Source organism: Ictalurus punctatus, chromosome 1, assembly GCF_001660625.3.
Source record: "Ictalurus punctatus breed USDA103 chromosome 1, Coco_2.0, whole genome shotgun sequence".
In the NCBI taxonomy this organism is placed as follows: domain Eukaryota; kingdom Metazoa; phylum Chordata; class Actinopteri; order Siluriformes; family Ictaluridae; genus Ictalurus; species Ictalurus punctatus.
In genome coordinates this window covers 12,640,005-12,654,075 of record NC_030416.2, presented here as the reverse complement: position 1 = coordinate 12,654,075, position 14,071 = coordinate 12,640,005, and the positions used below count along the sequence as shown (strand labels likewise).

Below are 14,071 nucleotides of genomic sequence, written 5' to 3'. Positions count from 1 at the left end.
CTGATGAAGAACACCGTATGACTGCTAAGCTGGTGATCAGCTTTTTTGTAATCTTGCAGGCTACCAAAGAAATATTAGTAGAATTTTTTTTTCCCATTTTGTCTCGCTGAATATGACAAATGTGGGGAAAATCTCTGTACAAGTCGGCCCTGAGAACTCTGGATGTGGTACCAGTGCAGCAAACAAACAAAGTCTAGAAAAGGCCATGTGTTTCACTACTGGCCAGGAAGAAGAAACTGCTATGTCATCTTTCATTTCAGGAGTCTGAATAATAGAAACTCTGGTCCATAAGCTTGAGCATGGGTTGCTCCAGTTGAGTTTAAGGAAGACCTGTGACTCATTGCTGCCAAAGCATTATATTTCCGAGAATGCTTCTTCTCATGCTGGAAATCTTAAATGATGGCATAATTATTGTATTATTAACTGTAGAGAGTTTTGTTTGGATTTTATTTAGATTTCCTTTCAGTTTAGCTTGTACTTCGTTAAGACACCTAGTTTGTGATGTGGCATGGATGTTTACTATCAAATAGTAAAGCTGTAATTTAGTAAAAATGTAAATATAAAAGGAAATATTAAGTTAATTAATTATTTTGTTGTTTTGTTTTTGTTAAAGCACCAAGTGGTATGGTAATAAACATCAATTATACTGCTGTAATGTTTCAATATAATAGGCAACAGTTTGATTAAATGCCCAAACCACCTGCCAATTTGTCAATCACCACCCAATAAATGTCTGGGTTACACATGTAACCCTGTTCCCTGAGAAATGAACAAGACCTTGTGTGAGCTCCACGCTGTAGGAAGCGCCCTCGCGCATGACTGATATCTGAAGCTTGTGTAACATCATGCCAGTTTATAGGCCTGCCGTGATCAGGTGACGTAGCAATTAAGCGCATCACATGATATAAAAACCACCTGTGAACAGCGCCGTCAGCCACTATTATCTGCAGCAAAAACGCAATTCACAGACATGCCCCAGTATGACAAAGCTACGTAAAGGAAACTCAAAGTTGTGTGAGCTTCATGCTGTGGGAACAACAATACCCACTCCGTCATACCGAGGGTATGGCCTGTATAAAAGTATCCGAGCCCGAGGGTCACTGCAAGACACTCGAGCCCGGTGTGGAATGTATATCCAGGCTGTAATATCGAATGAATGTGTGTGGCGTAGACCACCGTGCTACAGCACACACAGTAAGGGTACCCTTTTAGACAAAGCCTTTGAGGAGGCGACACCCCTAATGGAATGAGCCCTTATGCCCGGAGGCGTAGCAAGACCCCACCCCTCATAAATGATTGAGATTGCTTCCACTATCCAATTAGAGATGCGCTGCTTCAACATAGCACCACCTCTACTGTCGCTGCCAAAGCAGACCAGCAGCTGCTCTGACTTACGGCACTGGCTGGAGCGGTGGATGTAAGTACAGAGAGCCTTTGCTGGACACAGCAGGTGCATTCTCTCTTGCTCCGTTGTGATGAACGGTGGATGGAAGAAAACCTGCAACACTACTGGCTGGGCAGCAGACGTAGGCACTTTAGGAATATAGTCTGGCCTAGGATATAGGAAGCCCTTGGCTAATCCAGGGGCAAAGTCAAGGTAGGAAGGGGCAAGAGAGAGAGCTTGTAGATCTCTTACTCTCTTGAGAGATGCCAGGGCCAGCAGAAGAGCTACCTTTAGAGTCAGAAGCTTCTCTTAGGCTGACTCTAAGGGCTCAAATGGGGCACCTGACAGACCTTCCAGGACCACAGAAAGGTCCCAGGAAGGTATTCATGGTCTGCAGATGGGCCTCAGCCACCTGACACCATGCATAAACCTCGAATTTAGAGGATGTTGCCCCACAGAGGCTCCATCAATAAGGGCATGGCTGGCCAAAATGGCGGCCACATAGACCCTGATGTAGAAGGAGCCAACCCTGCTGAGAAATGTCCTTGTAAGGACTCCAGTACTTTAGCTATTGCGCTGCTCACTGGGTCTAGCTGACATTCCTCACACCACGAGACAGAAAGTCACCACTTGAGCGCATACAATTTCCTTGTGGATGGTGCTCTAGTGTTCAACATGCTCTGTACAACTTAGCTGCGAGACCAGAATCTTATGAGCTGGTGCCCCTCAGGGGCCAGACCCACAGTTTCCATAGTTGTGGCCAAGGGTGATAAATAAGCCCTCTGACTTTAGACAATAGATCACTGCGGACAGGAATCTCCCAAGGAGTGCCATCCAGCAGGGATATAATCTCTGAGAAACATATTTGAGCTGGGCAATAAGGTGCTACCAGCAGCAGACGTAGACATTCTTGGCAAACTCTCGCTAGAAATTGTGGGAGCAGAGTGATCATGGGAAAAATGTACAGATATGACCTCGGCCACATGTGCACCATGGCGTCCAGCCCCATTGGTGTGGGAGGAGTGAGGGCAAACCACAGCGGGCAGTGTGTTGTCTTCTTGGAGGCGCACGCATCCACTTCCGCTTGGGTGAACCTCCGCCATATGGACTCCACCTCTTGTGGATGGAGCCACCAATCCCTGGCTCAACAGGTGGATGGAGCCTTAACCCCTGCCTCAACAGGTTGTCTGCCCCCACATTCCAGTTGCCCAGAATATACATTGCACTCACTGACAAAACTTTCCGTCTGCCCAGAGAAGAATTAGTTGCGCCTGCCTGAACAGGGGGCGTGAATATAATCCTCCCTGGTGGTTGATATATGAGACCACCACTGTGTTGTCTGTCACAACTAACTCATGGTGACCTCTCAATTGAGGAAGAAAGGATTTCAGTGCTAGAAATACGGCCTGCATTTCCAGGTGATTTATATGCCACTCCAGATGAGGGCCGCTCCAGAGACCATGAGCTGGACAGCTGTCTACGACCACGCCTCAGCCAGTGAGGGAGGTGTCCGTCATTACTGTCTTGTGATAAGGAGACACTCCTAGAGTATGACCCAAGGCTAGTAACAGGGGACACCTCCAAAATCTCAGAGCATGTAGGCATCGCCGCGTGACCCTGATTACTCTCAGAGGTTTCGTCCTCAGATGAAATCCCCAACTTTTCAGCCACCATTGATCTGACTGCTGCTGCCATAAGCCCCAACAGTCATAGAGAGTGGAGGGGATGCTGAGATCTTTATCTTGCTTAATGTTGATAGGATTGACCCTACACATGTTGGGGATAGAAACATGCTTATTGTAATAGAATCATTATAACCGCTAGAAAAGTTGTCCGCTGCGCTGGAGAAAGCATACTTTTCTTGAGCTTCAACCTGAGCCCCAAGCTCATCAAGTGGGCGAGAACAACATTTCACTGTTGAATTGCCAGTTCCCTAGATCGTGCTAGAATTAACCAGTCATCCAGGTAGTTTAGTACACAGATGCCCTGGAGTTGCAATGGAGCCAGAATGACATCCATGCACTTTGTGAAGGTGCAAGGGGTAAAGCTAGCACAAAGGGAAGAACCCGATATTGGTATGCATTGCCTCCAAACACAAACCTCAGGTACTTCCTGTGATTGGGCAAAATTTCAATGTGGAAATATGCATCTTTTAGGTTGATCGTCACAAACCAGTCCTCAAACTGAATCTGTGGAACAATAAGTTTGAGCATCAGCATCTTGCACCTGTATGTAAGAAGAGTACAGTTCAGATGACGCAGATCTAAAATTGGCCGCATACTCCCATTATTCTGCGGACCACGAAATAACTGCTGTAAAAACCTCCCTCCCCCAGGGAACAGGTACATGTTCTATGGCCCCTTTTCCAAGAGGGATATTACTTCCTGCACTAATGTCAGGCTCTGTTCTGTGCTGACTACTGTGATGAGCACACCTCTGAACTGGGGGGGGGGGTCGAGCTCTGAACTGGACCCGGTAACCCTTTTCTACAGTAGACAGAACCCATGGAGACACATTTGGCAGTAGTTTCCACAATTAAAGATGGTCTTTTAGTGACAATAACTTTTCCACATTCTATTAGAGGGAAAGCATCAGATTTTCCTTGCCCTGTGAGAGCTTGCTGACCAGAGAACACTGAAAACTTGGGAGAGCCTTGGCTAGGAGAGGCCCTACAGTAGTACTGGGGGCTAACTGCCCTAACAACCTCATGTCCCCTTATACGTCCCTCCACTGCCCCTCAGGACTGCTCCTTTGTCTGCTTGGCCTTTATGACCATTCTTAGATCAGGCCTAGTAGCAGGCCGAGACTGTGGCCACCCGGTTTCCCTGGCTGTCTGCAGGGGAAGGCGGGCTGCCACACTTGCCTTCTGTGCCTCCCTCGCACTAGCGCCGACCCGGGCTCTACTCGTGGATGCCTGGGTGAACTCGACACAACAGGGAAGGAACTGGCTGAATGCCGCCATATGTTGAGCTACTCAGCAGGTCTGCTTGGTAGGCCTGCAACACTGCCATTGTCTGCAGTGACCTACAAACAAGACCCACTACCGCATAGATCTTGCCCACCAACGCTGCGGTGGCCTTACATGCCTTGGATGGCAACGCGCCTCCTTCACCTTTGGCATAGCTAAATAGCCATGCTGTTCATTCCCCACAATGGCCGAATAATCTGACATCGCGGTAGATAGATATGGCTTATGCATGGTTTTCCCCAGAAGCGTGATATTTTGTCATGCACTTTTGGAAAAATGGGGAGTTTTCTGCAGTGTGAGGGAGATTTATTTTCACTGGGGAGAAAAAAGCTTAGCTGCTCAGTTTTTAGCACACCCTTCCGGCTCCTTGGCGTCAGAGGAGAATTTTTTTTGGTTTCCATAGCAGAAGGAGGAGTTGCGACGCAAGCTCCAAAATCCAGCAGAGAGCCGGACCCGGAAGACCAAGCAAGAGAAGCAGCTCCTCTTCCAGTTCAATACGAGATAACCAGGACCTGAGCCGGGTGGCTGCCTCAGCAGTGGTCGGCCCAGATCCGTGAGGCTCTGAAACCCGACTCCTTTCGGCCGAGAAGAGAGCGAGCCGCGAGTGGAGCTTGCTAAATGTAAGGCGTTCACAATGCGCACAGTCAGACCTATCGAGGGCTGCCCTGGCGTGCTCCACCCCTAGACACTTCACACAGAAAGTGTCCACCCCCCATGATGAAATGGGAGCAAGGCATAACACACTTCCTGAATTCTCTCTCACTCATACTTTTCTCTCTCACTCTTTTTTTGTTCTTGAAAAGATAGAGAGGAAATGAAGAGTCTTTTTGCGAGTGTTACACAAAAGACCGACATGCAGTCTCACTGAAGATAATAAGACTGAGAGCGCAGTGCACAGGTGCTGTTGTTATATCACACAACGCACTTAATTGCCATGTCACCTGATCAAGGCAGGCTTATAAATAGGCACCTGGAAACCCTGGCTTATCAGTGCATGGCAACACTGCTTTTGTCCCTTCTGTTTCTTATGCACTGGTTCCTCGTTCCATCAAATTCCCCATGCTGATTTATGCACAGGTTTACCCAGTTGTCAACTTATGCAACTGTTTCTACAAAAGTGAATGTATAAAGCCTAACACTTGCACATGCCTGCAATGAACTGCTAAACATCAGACATTTAATCTGTGACCTTCACACCTCACTGTCCTGCTAGAAGCCTACTCAGTATTATATTAGGCCTTTAAATGGCCAGTAGCTAGGCTTGTGCTCTGGGCTGGGAAACTATCCTGCTTCAAATTGTTCTCTCATCCACACTCGTCCCACTGGTCCCATTTACCATAAGCCAGAGGGAAGTGTGGATCTCCATTCTTTACACTTATAACTTCATAGTCAAAACAGAAATAAAATACCATAGAGCAAAACAGGTTAACAGAAGAACAAAAGGCTATTAGTACACTGTAACAAGCAAAATATGTTTTGAACACTGACTTTATCATTCCACTTTCTACTTAGGGTATGTAGGCACAAGGAAATATTAGATAATATAGCATATTAATATTTTATACATGGTTAACATGATGCTTTTATATCAACATGACAGACAACTAAGTCTGTAAACAGTCAATTAGGACAGCTCAGCTATGTGTTTTGTGCATGTATCAGTTTATTTCCACAGAAATAAAAACATTCCTCACATAGAACACATACTTTCTAGCATAAGCTAAATGGACTCAAGGAAGTTCCTCGTCACTGTTTCCAGTAAATCTAGTTGTGGAGTTTTTTTTTTTTTTTTTTTAAGAAGGGCTCTACCCCTTTCAGTTGTAATTATTTCAGCAGTGTTGTGCTGAGAGTAAAGCTGTGTTGAGACTTGTGCACCAGCTCTGACTTCATTAACAGCTCCTGAATGAAAGGGATTCAGGTCGAGGAACCAAATTATCAGCTCAACAATGGCTTCTGGTTTGTCTCAACAGATCCGCTGTCCTGTGTGTTGGAATGATTTAAGAGATCCAGTGTGTCTTCCATGTGAGCACTTCTACTGTAGAGTATGTATTACCGAGCATATGACCAGGAATGCACCTGACACCAGATGTCCAGAATGCCGTAGACCTTTTACTCAGAATGATATCAGAGTAAATCGGGTTTTAAGAAACTTGGTGGATGCAGCCAAGGACCATCTGAGGGAACATCAAGCTCTGAGAGAGGCAGTGTCTGTCTCCACAAGGACCACAGCCCACAACCAAGACTTCACCGAACACTGTATTTACCACAATGAAGAACTCAAGCTTTTCTGTGTGACAGATCAAAAACCAATTTGTGTTGTCTGCAGAGAGGAAGAGACACATAGGGGACATAATTTTAAAACTGTGAATGATGCATTTCGTGTCAAGAAGGTAAATTCAGTGAGGTAAAATATGTTTTAAGTGATTGTCTGGTTTTGAATTGAATTTCCTAAACTGTTGTCTTTATATGTTCCTTAGAAAAAGACATCTGAGACTCTGGAAAATTTGCTCAGCATTGAAAACATATTGGTTGCTTTGATTAATGAGCAAGCTGAAGAGATTCTGAAAACAATGGTAGGTGACATACACTTCAGAGTGAAATGTTGTTCTGAGTGAGTCTAAAAGGCTGTTTTTTCCCCTCTAGGCGAAATCCAAAGCACTGTCAGACCAGATCTCTGCCCAGTTTATGAAGCTGCACCAGTTCCTGAACGACAAAGAGAGGGAAGTGAAGAATCAGCTAAAGGAGGAGGAAAATCAAATCCTGAACATAATGGGAGTAAACATGTTTACAATGGAAGAAATGTTGTCCGATGGGGGAGAAAAACAAGGAATAATGAGGTCGGCTTTGCAGATGAATAGACCTAGCCAGTTCTTACAGGTTAGAAATGTAATATTCTACTTAGAAGCTATGAGTTAAAGCTGATAAATCTGATTCATCATGGTATGCTTGCATGCCTACAGTGGTGGAATGAGAATGGACGCTTCATAATTAGGGAAATATGCAACACAACGTGAGTATCTTATAAAAAGAAAAAGAAAAAGTACTGCACAATTGTAGCAATAGCTCTCTAATGAAATTAACATGCGATGATTTTTAGGCAACTGTCCCTGCAGGATCTTAGTGTTACACCTGACACCCTGTCTCTTGGTCCCTATGAGACATACCTACAGTTCTTTGTGTGGAAAGAAATGTTGAGATTCATCCAACTAGGTAAGAAGACAATCGCGCTTACCTTTTGAAATGCAAAATATCTGTGCTGACATGTTCCTTATCATAATCTATTCTATGTGTTCCCAACAAGTGCCTCATCACCACACTGTGGAGGACAGAGGTGATCAAAGCATAAGCATTTCACCCAGTGGACTCTGTATCCAGCCCAAGAAGGTTGCAAAAATCCAAAAAAACAAACCCAACTCACTTTGGCTAAAGACAGTGTCATCATGTAAAACAGGAATACATTTATGGGAGTTGGATGTGGGGAGGAAAGTGGACTGGGGTGTTGGAATTTGTAGCTGTGAATCAGGTAAAATTGTCAATGACACAGTGCTTTGCTTCAACTCAGACTCTGGCTACCACATCGAACAGGCTCATAATACGGACAGAAGCACAATAGATCTTACATCAGGACCTAGGAAGATATGTGTGTACCTGGACTGTGAAAAAAATCAGGTCTCATTCTATAATGCTGACAGAATGATGCTCATTGATACTAGAGTCCTGTCAAAACCACCACCCTATTCTCTCTATCTCTCCCCTGGGCTTTACTTAGATGGAAAGAACAGCGATCCACTCACCGTTTGTTGGTATTAAGAGCAACATGATGCCTAACTGTAAAAGAGCAAGACACTGTTTTGTTAAGTAATTCAATTTAATGTTTAAAATAAAGGAGTTTTTTCATTTTATTTTTATTTTATTAAACCTACGTTATAGCACACCCTGAATGCTCAAATCTGATTGGTTAGTGGGTGTGGTTAATTGGTTGTGGTTTATGCTGTCTATAACAGCATAAACAGTTCTATAAATGATCGAATACATAATCGTTTCTATACTAAGCTCATTCACAGAGACATACTGTGAATTGGTTATTGGTGATTGGTTAAATACACTGCAAAAGTGAAAATATTGAATATTTGCAAAATTATCTAATATTTCCTTTTATGAGATTATAATAAATCAAATAAAGATTATGCAGCCTGCTTGTAGATGCTTGTGTAGAAGCTTTTTTCTTTTGGTAGACAATTTTGGTTCTTCATTTAAATAAATTCTTAAAATGATTAAATGATAAAAATCATTGTTTTGTGAACGCTCCACAACATTACTTGTAACTATAAATTAGTAAAAGGTAGGACATGACATTATTTTTTAATAATTCATTTAAAAAGTTGTAATCTTTGGCAAATTGTTTGGCCATTTCACAGCACCTGGTCACTGATTATTTTCCTATAACAGCACATCTTATAATTTTTTTATTCACTACTTAGGTGCAGTTCTTAATATAGATTCTGTTTATTGCTTGCTACTTTTTAATTGTATTTTTTCTCTTTTTTTATTGTAAAATGTATTTATATTTGTAATTGTTTTTCAGTAATAAATAAAATATTGTAGTATAAAATATTGTCCCTAAAGTAAATAAAGCAAACCATTTCAGAATTTCTATCCAAAACTGATTCAGTAGAAAGTAGAAGGATACACTTGCTAATTATAGATCAAGAGGACAACTGAGCTTTAGACAGAACAGTGGCTCATCAGTGTTAGCATTTTATGTTCATGTGACAATCCAGGCACCTGTTATATTTCTTCATCATAGACAGAATTCAAAGCTGATTTTTGCAACTTGCTTAATCAGCTTTCCTGGTGAATAAAAAGCATAAGGGAAATAGCAAGGATGCTTTGAAAATATATTGTATTGGGCATGTATGTCTAATTAATAGGAATTAATAAGAGTAGGAATCTGTATGGTGTTCCTTTTTCTGTTATTTTAATGGCAATGGAAGCTCTACTGTAGCACTCTTTGTAGAAGTCAATTGTATAGTAACATGAGCTCCAGATTTACTATTGCCCAGAGTTTATAATGGGACCATGCAGGTCAACGTCTGAAACATGTACGTACACCCAAATATAGAATCCTAAGGAAAACATGTAGTGGGCGGAGGGGTGACGAACACATGCCCAGAAAAACCCTCCAGTCTCTGCTGAAGTCCAGTGTGGTGGACTTTGCTGTCAGACATCTGATAGTCAGCAGCTGTTATTAGGACCATCGAGTCTGTTTGAAAATAGCTTGTAGCTGTAGGACACAAAAGTTGTTGTTTGAATCAGTACTTCACTGAAGAGTTAACAGAAACAGAAGCTGCTATGGATTCCCGGCTCTTCAAGCAGATTCAGTGTTCTGTGTGTTTGGGGGAATTTACAGACCCGGTGAGTCTGCTTTGTGACCACACATTCTGCAGACAGTGTATCAATAATCACTCGCAAACCAGCAGCCGCTTACGGCTGTGTCCTGAATGCCGTCGACCATATACTATGTGGGACCTACGATCCAACCGGGTCCTCAGGAACATGGTGGATGCTGTGAAGGATCACCTCACCGAACAACAAGCCATAAGGGACAGGAATGTGGCTGCTACGGGAGCTAACGGGCCGAGAGCAAGATTGCTTATGGAGCCAGAAAAGCTAGTGTGCCCCGACCACGATGAGATGCTCAAACTGTTCTGTGAGACAGATCAAAAACTGGTGTGTCTAATATGTAGAGATGGTGATAAACACCAAGGGCACACGTTCAAACCAGTGGATGAAGCAGCAGAACCCAAAAAGGTCAGTGGAAGACAGTTGTGTGTGACAAAATATGTAAACAACTGCATCTACTACAAGATTATGTAGGAATTCACTAAAAACAAATAGAAGCAAGACAATGGAAAATATATGCAGGCTAATTTTTGGAAGGCTATATTAAAGAACCTCTAAAAAACCCTTTTCTATAAAAGAGTGTATTGCTAAATATCATATGTATTCTGCATTATGGCTGATAAAATGCCCTAGTTTCTACAGTTTTATCAAACCTTTGTTAAGCATTTATTAATATAAATGTTCTGTGTTTTAGGAGATGCTAAAAGAACCACTAGGTTTCATATCAAAGGAGAACAAAGAGCTGGAAGAGCTGATTAAAAGGCAGAACAATGAAATCACAAAAACTGAGGTGAGACTAGCAACTGCTTGAAATGTCTGACTGACATTCACCATCTGGCCAGTATTTGATATTTAGCAGTCATTAATGTCACTGAAAACTCTCACTAATTACTTGGTGTTGGGAGTCTGTGGTAAACAAAAAAATGATGCAACATGCTTTAGCACCATGAAATAGTGACATTATCACATTTTTTTTCTGTAGGAGCGGTCCAAGCAGCTTTCAGCTCAAATCTCAGCTCAGTTCCAGGAGATGCAGCAGTTCCTGAGAGAGAAGGAGCAGGAGGTGAAAGCACTGCTTGAGAAAGAAGAGAGGGTTGTGGTGGAGAAGATGCAGAAGAACAGAAATGACATAGAGCAGAAACTAAACACTGGAAAAGAGCATGAAGAAGTACTAAAGTCAGTCATTGAAACTGATCAGCCTGCTGGTTTTTTGCAGGTTTGCCCTGATTCTGTTTCTACAAATGAATATTAGGTTTAGTTTTCACTCCTGTCGCTTTTATCACAGTTGCTAAAGTTGGTGTACATCACATACAGCTTCCATCTGTGTCTTGTGCAGTGGTGGACCGAACATGGCCTGGGAATTGTTGAAGGGATGAGGAAAGCTGACAGTTGGTCTAAAAGGAATGAAATTGCTTCTCATTCACCAGAGTGAGTATTCAAAACGACATGCATGATATGATGTTTTCGACATAAATTCTGATTACAGTATCTGCTCAAGGTATAAGTCAAGGGTTATGGGCCTCAGTGTGACCTCTGAATCCCTATTTCTTGGCCCCTATGAAACACATTTAAAGTTCTTTGTGTGGAAGAAGATGCTTGGCTCCATTAAACCAGGTAACAAGAATTTCAAACAACTTTTATTAGATATAACCATTCATGTTAATCTAAATACATGATATGGCCTACGGTTTGTGGACACCCGACCATCACACCCTTATGTACTTTTTGAATATCCCTTTCCAGATTTAGTCCCCTTAATAACCTCTACTCTTCTGGGAAGGCTACAGCATACAAAGACATCCAACACAATTGTGTTCTTCTAACTTTGTGGTAACAATTTGGGGAAAGAACAACATATGGGTATGATGGTTAGGTGTCCACATACTTTTGGCCATATAGTGTAAAGTAGATGTCAGTGATTTACAGTAGTTTTACAGTGTGTAGGTGTGTAAATCATGAGCGAACACAACACAGTCCCAGGCTGCAATTTTTTTCCACAGTTCCTGATCGTAATGTAATATCTGACTGCCATGACCCATATTTGAGGGTTTCCTCTGACGGCCGCAGCGTGACTCGCACAGACAAGAAGGGAATTTTCTATCGCCAGAAAGACTACAGACCACTGGCCAGAACCCACAAGTCCTTTCAGTCTGGGCAGCATTACTGGGAGGTAGATGTGGGGGAAAAGATTGACTGGAGTGTGGGTGTCGATGGTGGTTGTATAAGCAACTTAAATAAAAACATCAGGCTTCAGCTGAAACATAACCAAGGCTACTCTATTAAAGAGAATAGCACAGAGACTGATAAGGACCTGGCAGTGAAGCCACGGAGAATAGGGCTGTACTTGGACTGTGACAGGCATCAGGTTTTCTTCTATAATGCTGAAGATATGACTCTCCTCCATACATCGACTTATTTGTCTTTCACTCCTTATTCTCTGAGTCTGTCACCTGGGGCCTACCTACAGGGCAGGAACACTGACCCATTGACCGTGTGCTGGAACTGATCTACCTCAATAAAAAAAAGATAATAGTGTTTATGGAGGCTGTTTTGAGCATTTTTTCCTGAGAACCATGATGATGACGACTATTATTCAACTTCACGCTACTGATTTCCACCATTACAGGAAACCATACAATGCTCAAAGATGGCTGGACCTTGATAAAGTGAAGCATTTTTAGGTGAAAATGACTTGCTAAGATTAGTGTACACTTTGTGTATGATGAAGCTCATTCTGTAAGCTTGATACGATAAATGCCTGTTGTTGTTTTTTTAACCTGTTGTACTGTCCGCCTTCTTTTGTAATTATTAAAAAATAAAATTGTGTATCATATGCATTGTGTATTTCCTAAAGTCTGATACATACAGTAGCTTGATGGCACGGCTGCTACCTTTGCTGCGTCACTGAGCGCCACGGTCCAGAGTGGGTTTCCTTCAGGGTCACAAGCACTCTTCTAACTCCCTAAAACAACATGTTCATGGGTAGACTTCTCTAAATTGCTCCCAGGTGTGAACGAAGTGTCTCTTTCACTCTCTTGCAACATATTTTGTTATGGCTCCTGCCTATAGCGATCTATAGACAGCCCATACTTTTGTTCTGTACCAGCTCCCAAGACCTTTGTAGCAGGTATATAGAGTTTAGGAGTTCTTGATTCTAGCTTCTTGGCAGCAGGGAAAGAGAGAGAGAGGAAAATTACTGAACACCCATGGGACCCTGAAGACTTTGGAAAACATTGCTGTAAAGGCTTTTCATGGGCCTGCACTGTCTTCCTATCAAAGAATAACTTGTGTTTTGTGTTAGTATACTTCCAAGTCACAACAAATGGTGTTATCAGAATGATACACATTGGAATCCCTAGTAAAAAAAAAAAAAAAAAAAAAAAGTGAAATATGCATAAAATATTAAATTACACACAGCACTGTTCCCAAATTTAGTTCCATGTTTTTTTTAAGGTCATGATCCATGATTGAGTATTTCCACTGCAATAGCCACAGCCCCTCCTGAGTAAAAGCTTTCAGAGGTGGGGAAAAAAGCCAAGAACATGCGGAGCTTTAAAGTGACCTTAACTCGTAATAGTGAAGAATGGCAGACTAAGAAGATCTGGAAACACACTGCCCTCTCATGGTTAGAACTGAAAAGAACAGATATGAAAAGAGAATTCCAGGCAAACATGGCCATGAGCTAAATTTAACTCAAAAACCTTGGGCTGATTTAGTGGTGAATAAAAATTGCATTCACAGAGTGACATGTATAGAGTGAAGTTATTTATATCGAGGTTAGAAAACACCACTCACATGAAGCATCTAGTGTAGGTACTCACTGCAAAAAAAAAGTCATCTTAGCAAGAGGAAACATCTTGAACATAGTCAAATTGATCTAGTTTTTCCCTGTTAAAGTTTACAACATACCAAATATTAAATTATTAAACCTATTTCTAGATATATTTTTACTTTAAAATATGTATCCAAAATATTTTTAGATAAATATTTTACTAATTTAAGCTTGATATTTTCTTATTCTTTTGGCAAATTATCTGCCAATAGAACAAGACTACTTTAAGCTTGAAATGAGTAAAAATGGCTAGAAATAGGCTTAATAATATTAATGTTTGGTTAATCTTATAATAAGAAATACTAGCTAGATATGTATTTGCAGTTGCAATGATGTTTTTTTTTGCTAGAGCAGAGATGTTGGTATCCTCATGTTCTTCTATCAGTGCTCTCTCATCGATCACTACTCGATTTGAGATTTACTGTAGGTTTTGGCCTTGTCTGGCTATCTGAGCTGTGTTATTTCCTCCTATTTACTGCACTAA

At 42.0% G+C, this 14,071-nt stretch overlaps 1 protein-coding gene across 2 annotated transcripts; it reads left to right on the top strand.

The window, feature by feature from the left end:
- The first annotated feature begins 39 nt into the window (after positions 1 to 39).
- trim109 (tripartite motif containing 109) lies at positions 40 to 12,588 on the top strand. 2 transcript variants are annotated; one of them, XM_053681093.1, is made up of 11 exons: positions 40 to 6,742; positions 6,830 to 6,925; positions 6,996 to 7,229; positions 7,313 to 7,362; positions 7,450 to 7,562; positions 7,654 to 10,163; positions 10,450 to 10,545; positions 10,738 to 10,971; positions 11,092 to 11,183; positions 11,254 to 11,369; positions 11,756 to 12,588. In XM_053681093.1, the coding sequence occupies exons 6-11, from the start codon at positions 9,705 to 9,707 to the stop codon at positions 12,259 to 12,261; spliced, it is 1,503 nt and encodes a 500-aa protein (XP_053537068.1). In that variant the 5' UTR covers positions 40 to 6,742; positions 6,830 to 6,925; positions 6,996 to 7,229; positions 7,313 to 7,362; positions 7,450 to 7,562; positions 7,654 to 9,704; the 3' UTR covers positions 12,262 to 12,588. The 2 variants fall into 2 exon arrangements, with proteins under 2 accessions (XP_053537068.1, XP_017332674.1); XM_017477185.3 differs by lacking the exons at positions 40 to 6,742; positions 6,830 to 6,925 and having other exon boundaries at positions 6,932 to 7,229.
- Positions 12,589 to 14,071: the final 1,483 nt, after the last annotated feature.

Excerpts from the sequence above, each read along its gene's own strand:
- trim109 (XM_053681093.1), top strand. The coding sequence starts at position 9,705 with ATGGATTCCCGGCTCTTCAAGCAGATTCAGTGTTCTGTGTGTTTGGGG. Across the intron at positions 10,546-10,737 it reads ATGAAATCACAAAAACTGAG|GAGCGGTCCAAGCAGCTTTC; the intron begins GTGAGACTAGCA and ends TTTTTTCTGTAG. Across the intron at positions 11,184-11,253 it reads ATTGCTTCTCATTCACCAGA|GTATAAGTCAAGGGTTATGG; the intron begins GTGAGTATTCAA and ends TATCTGCTCAAG.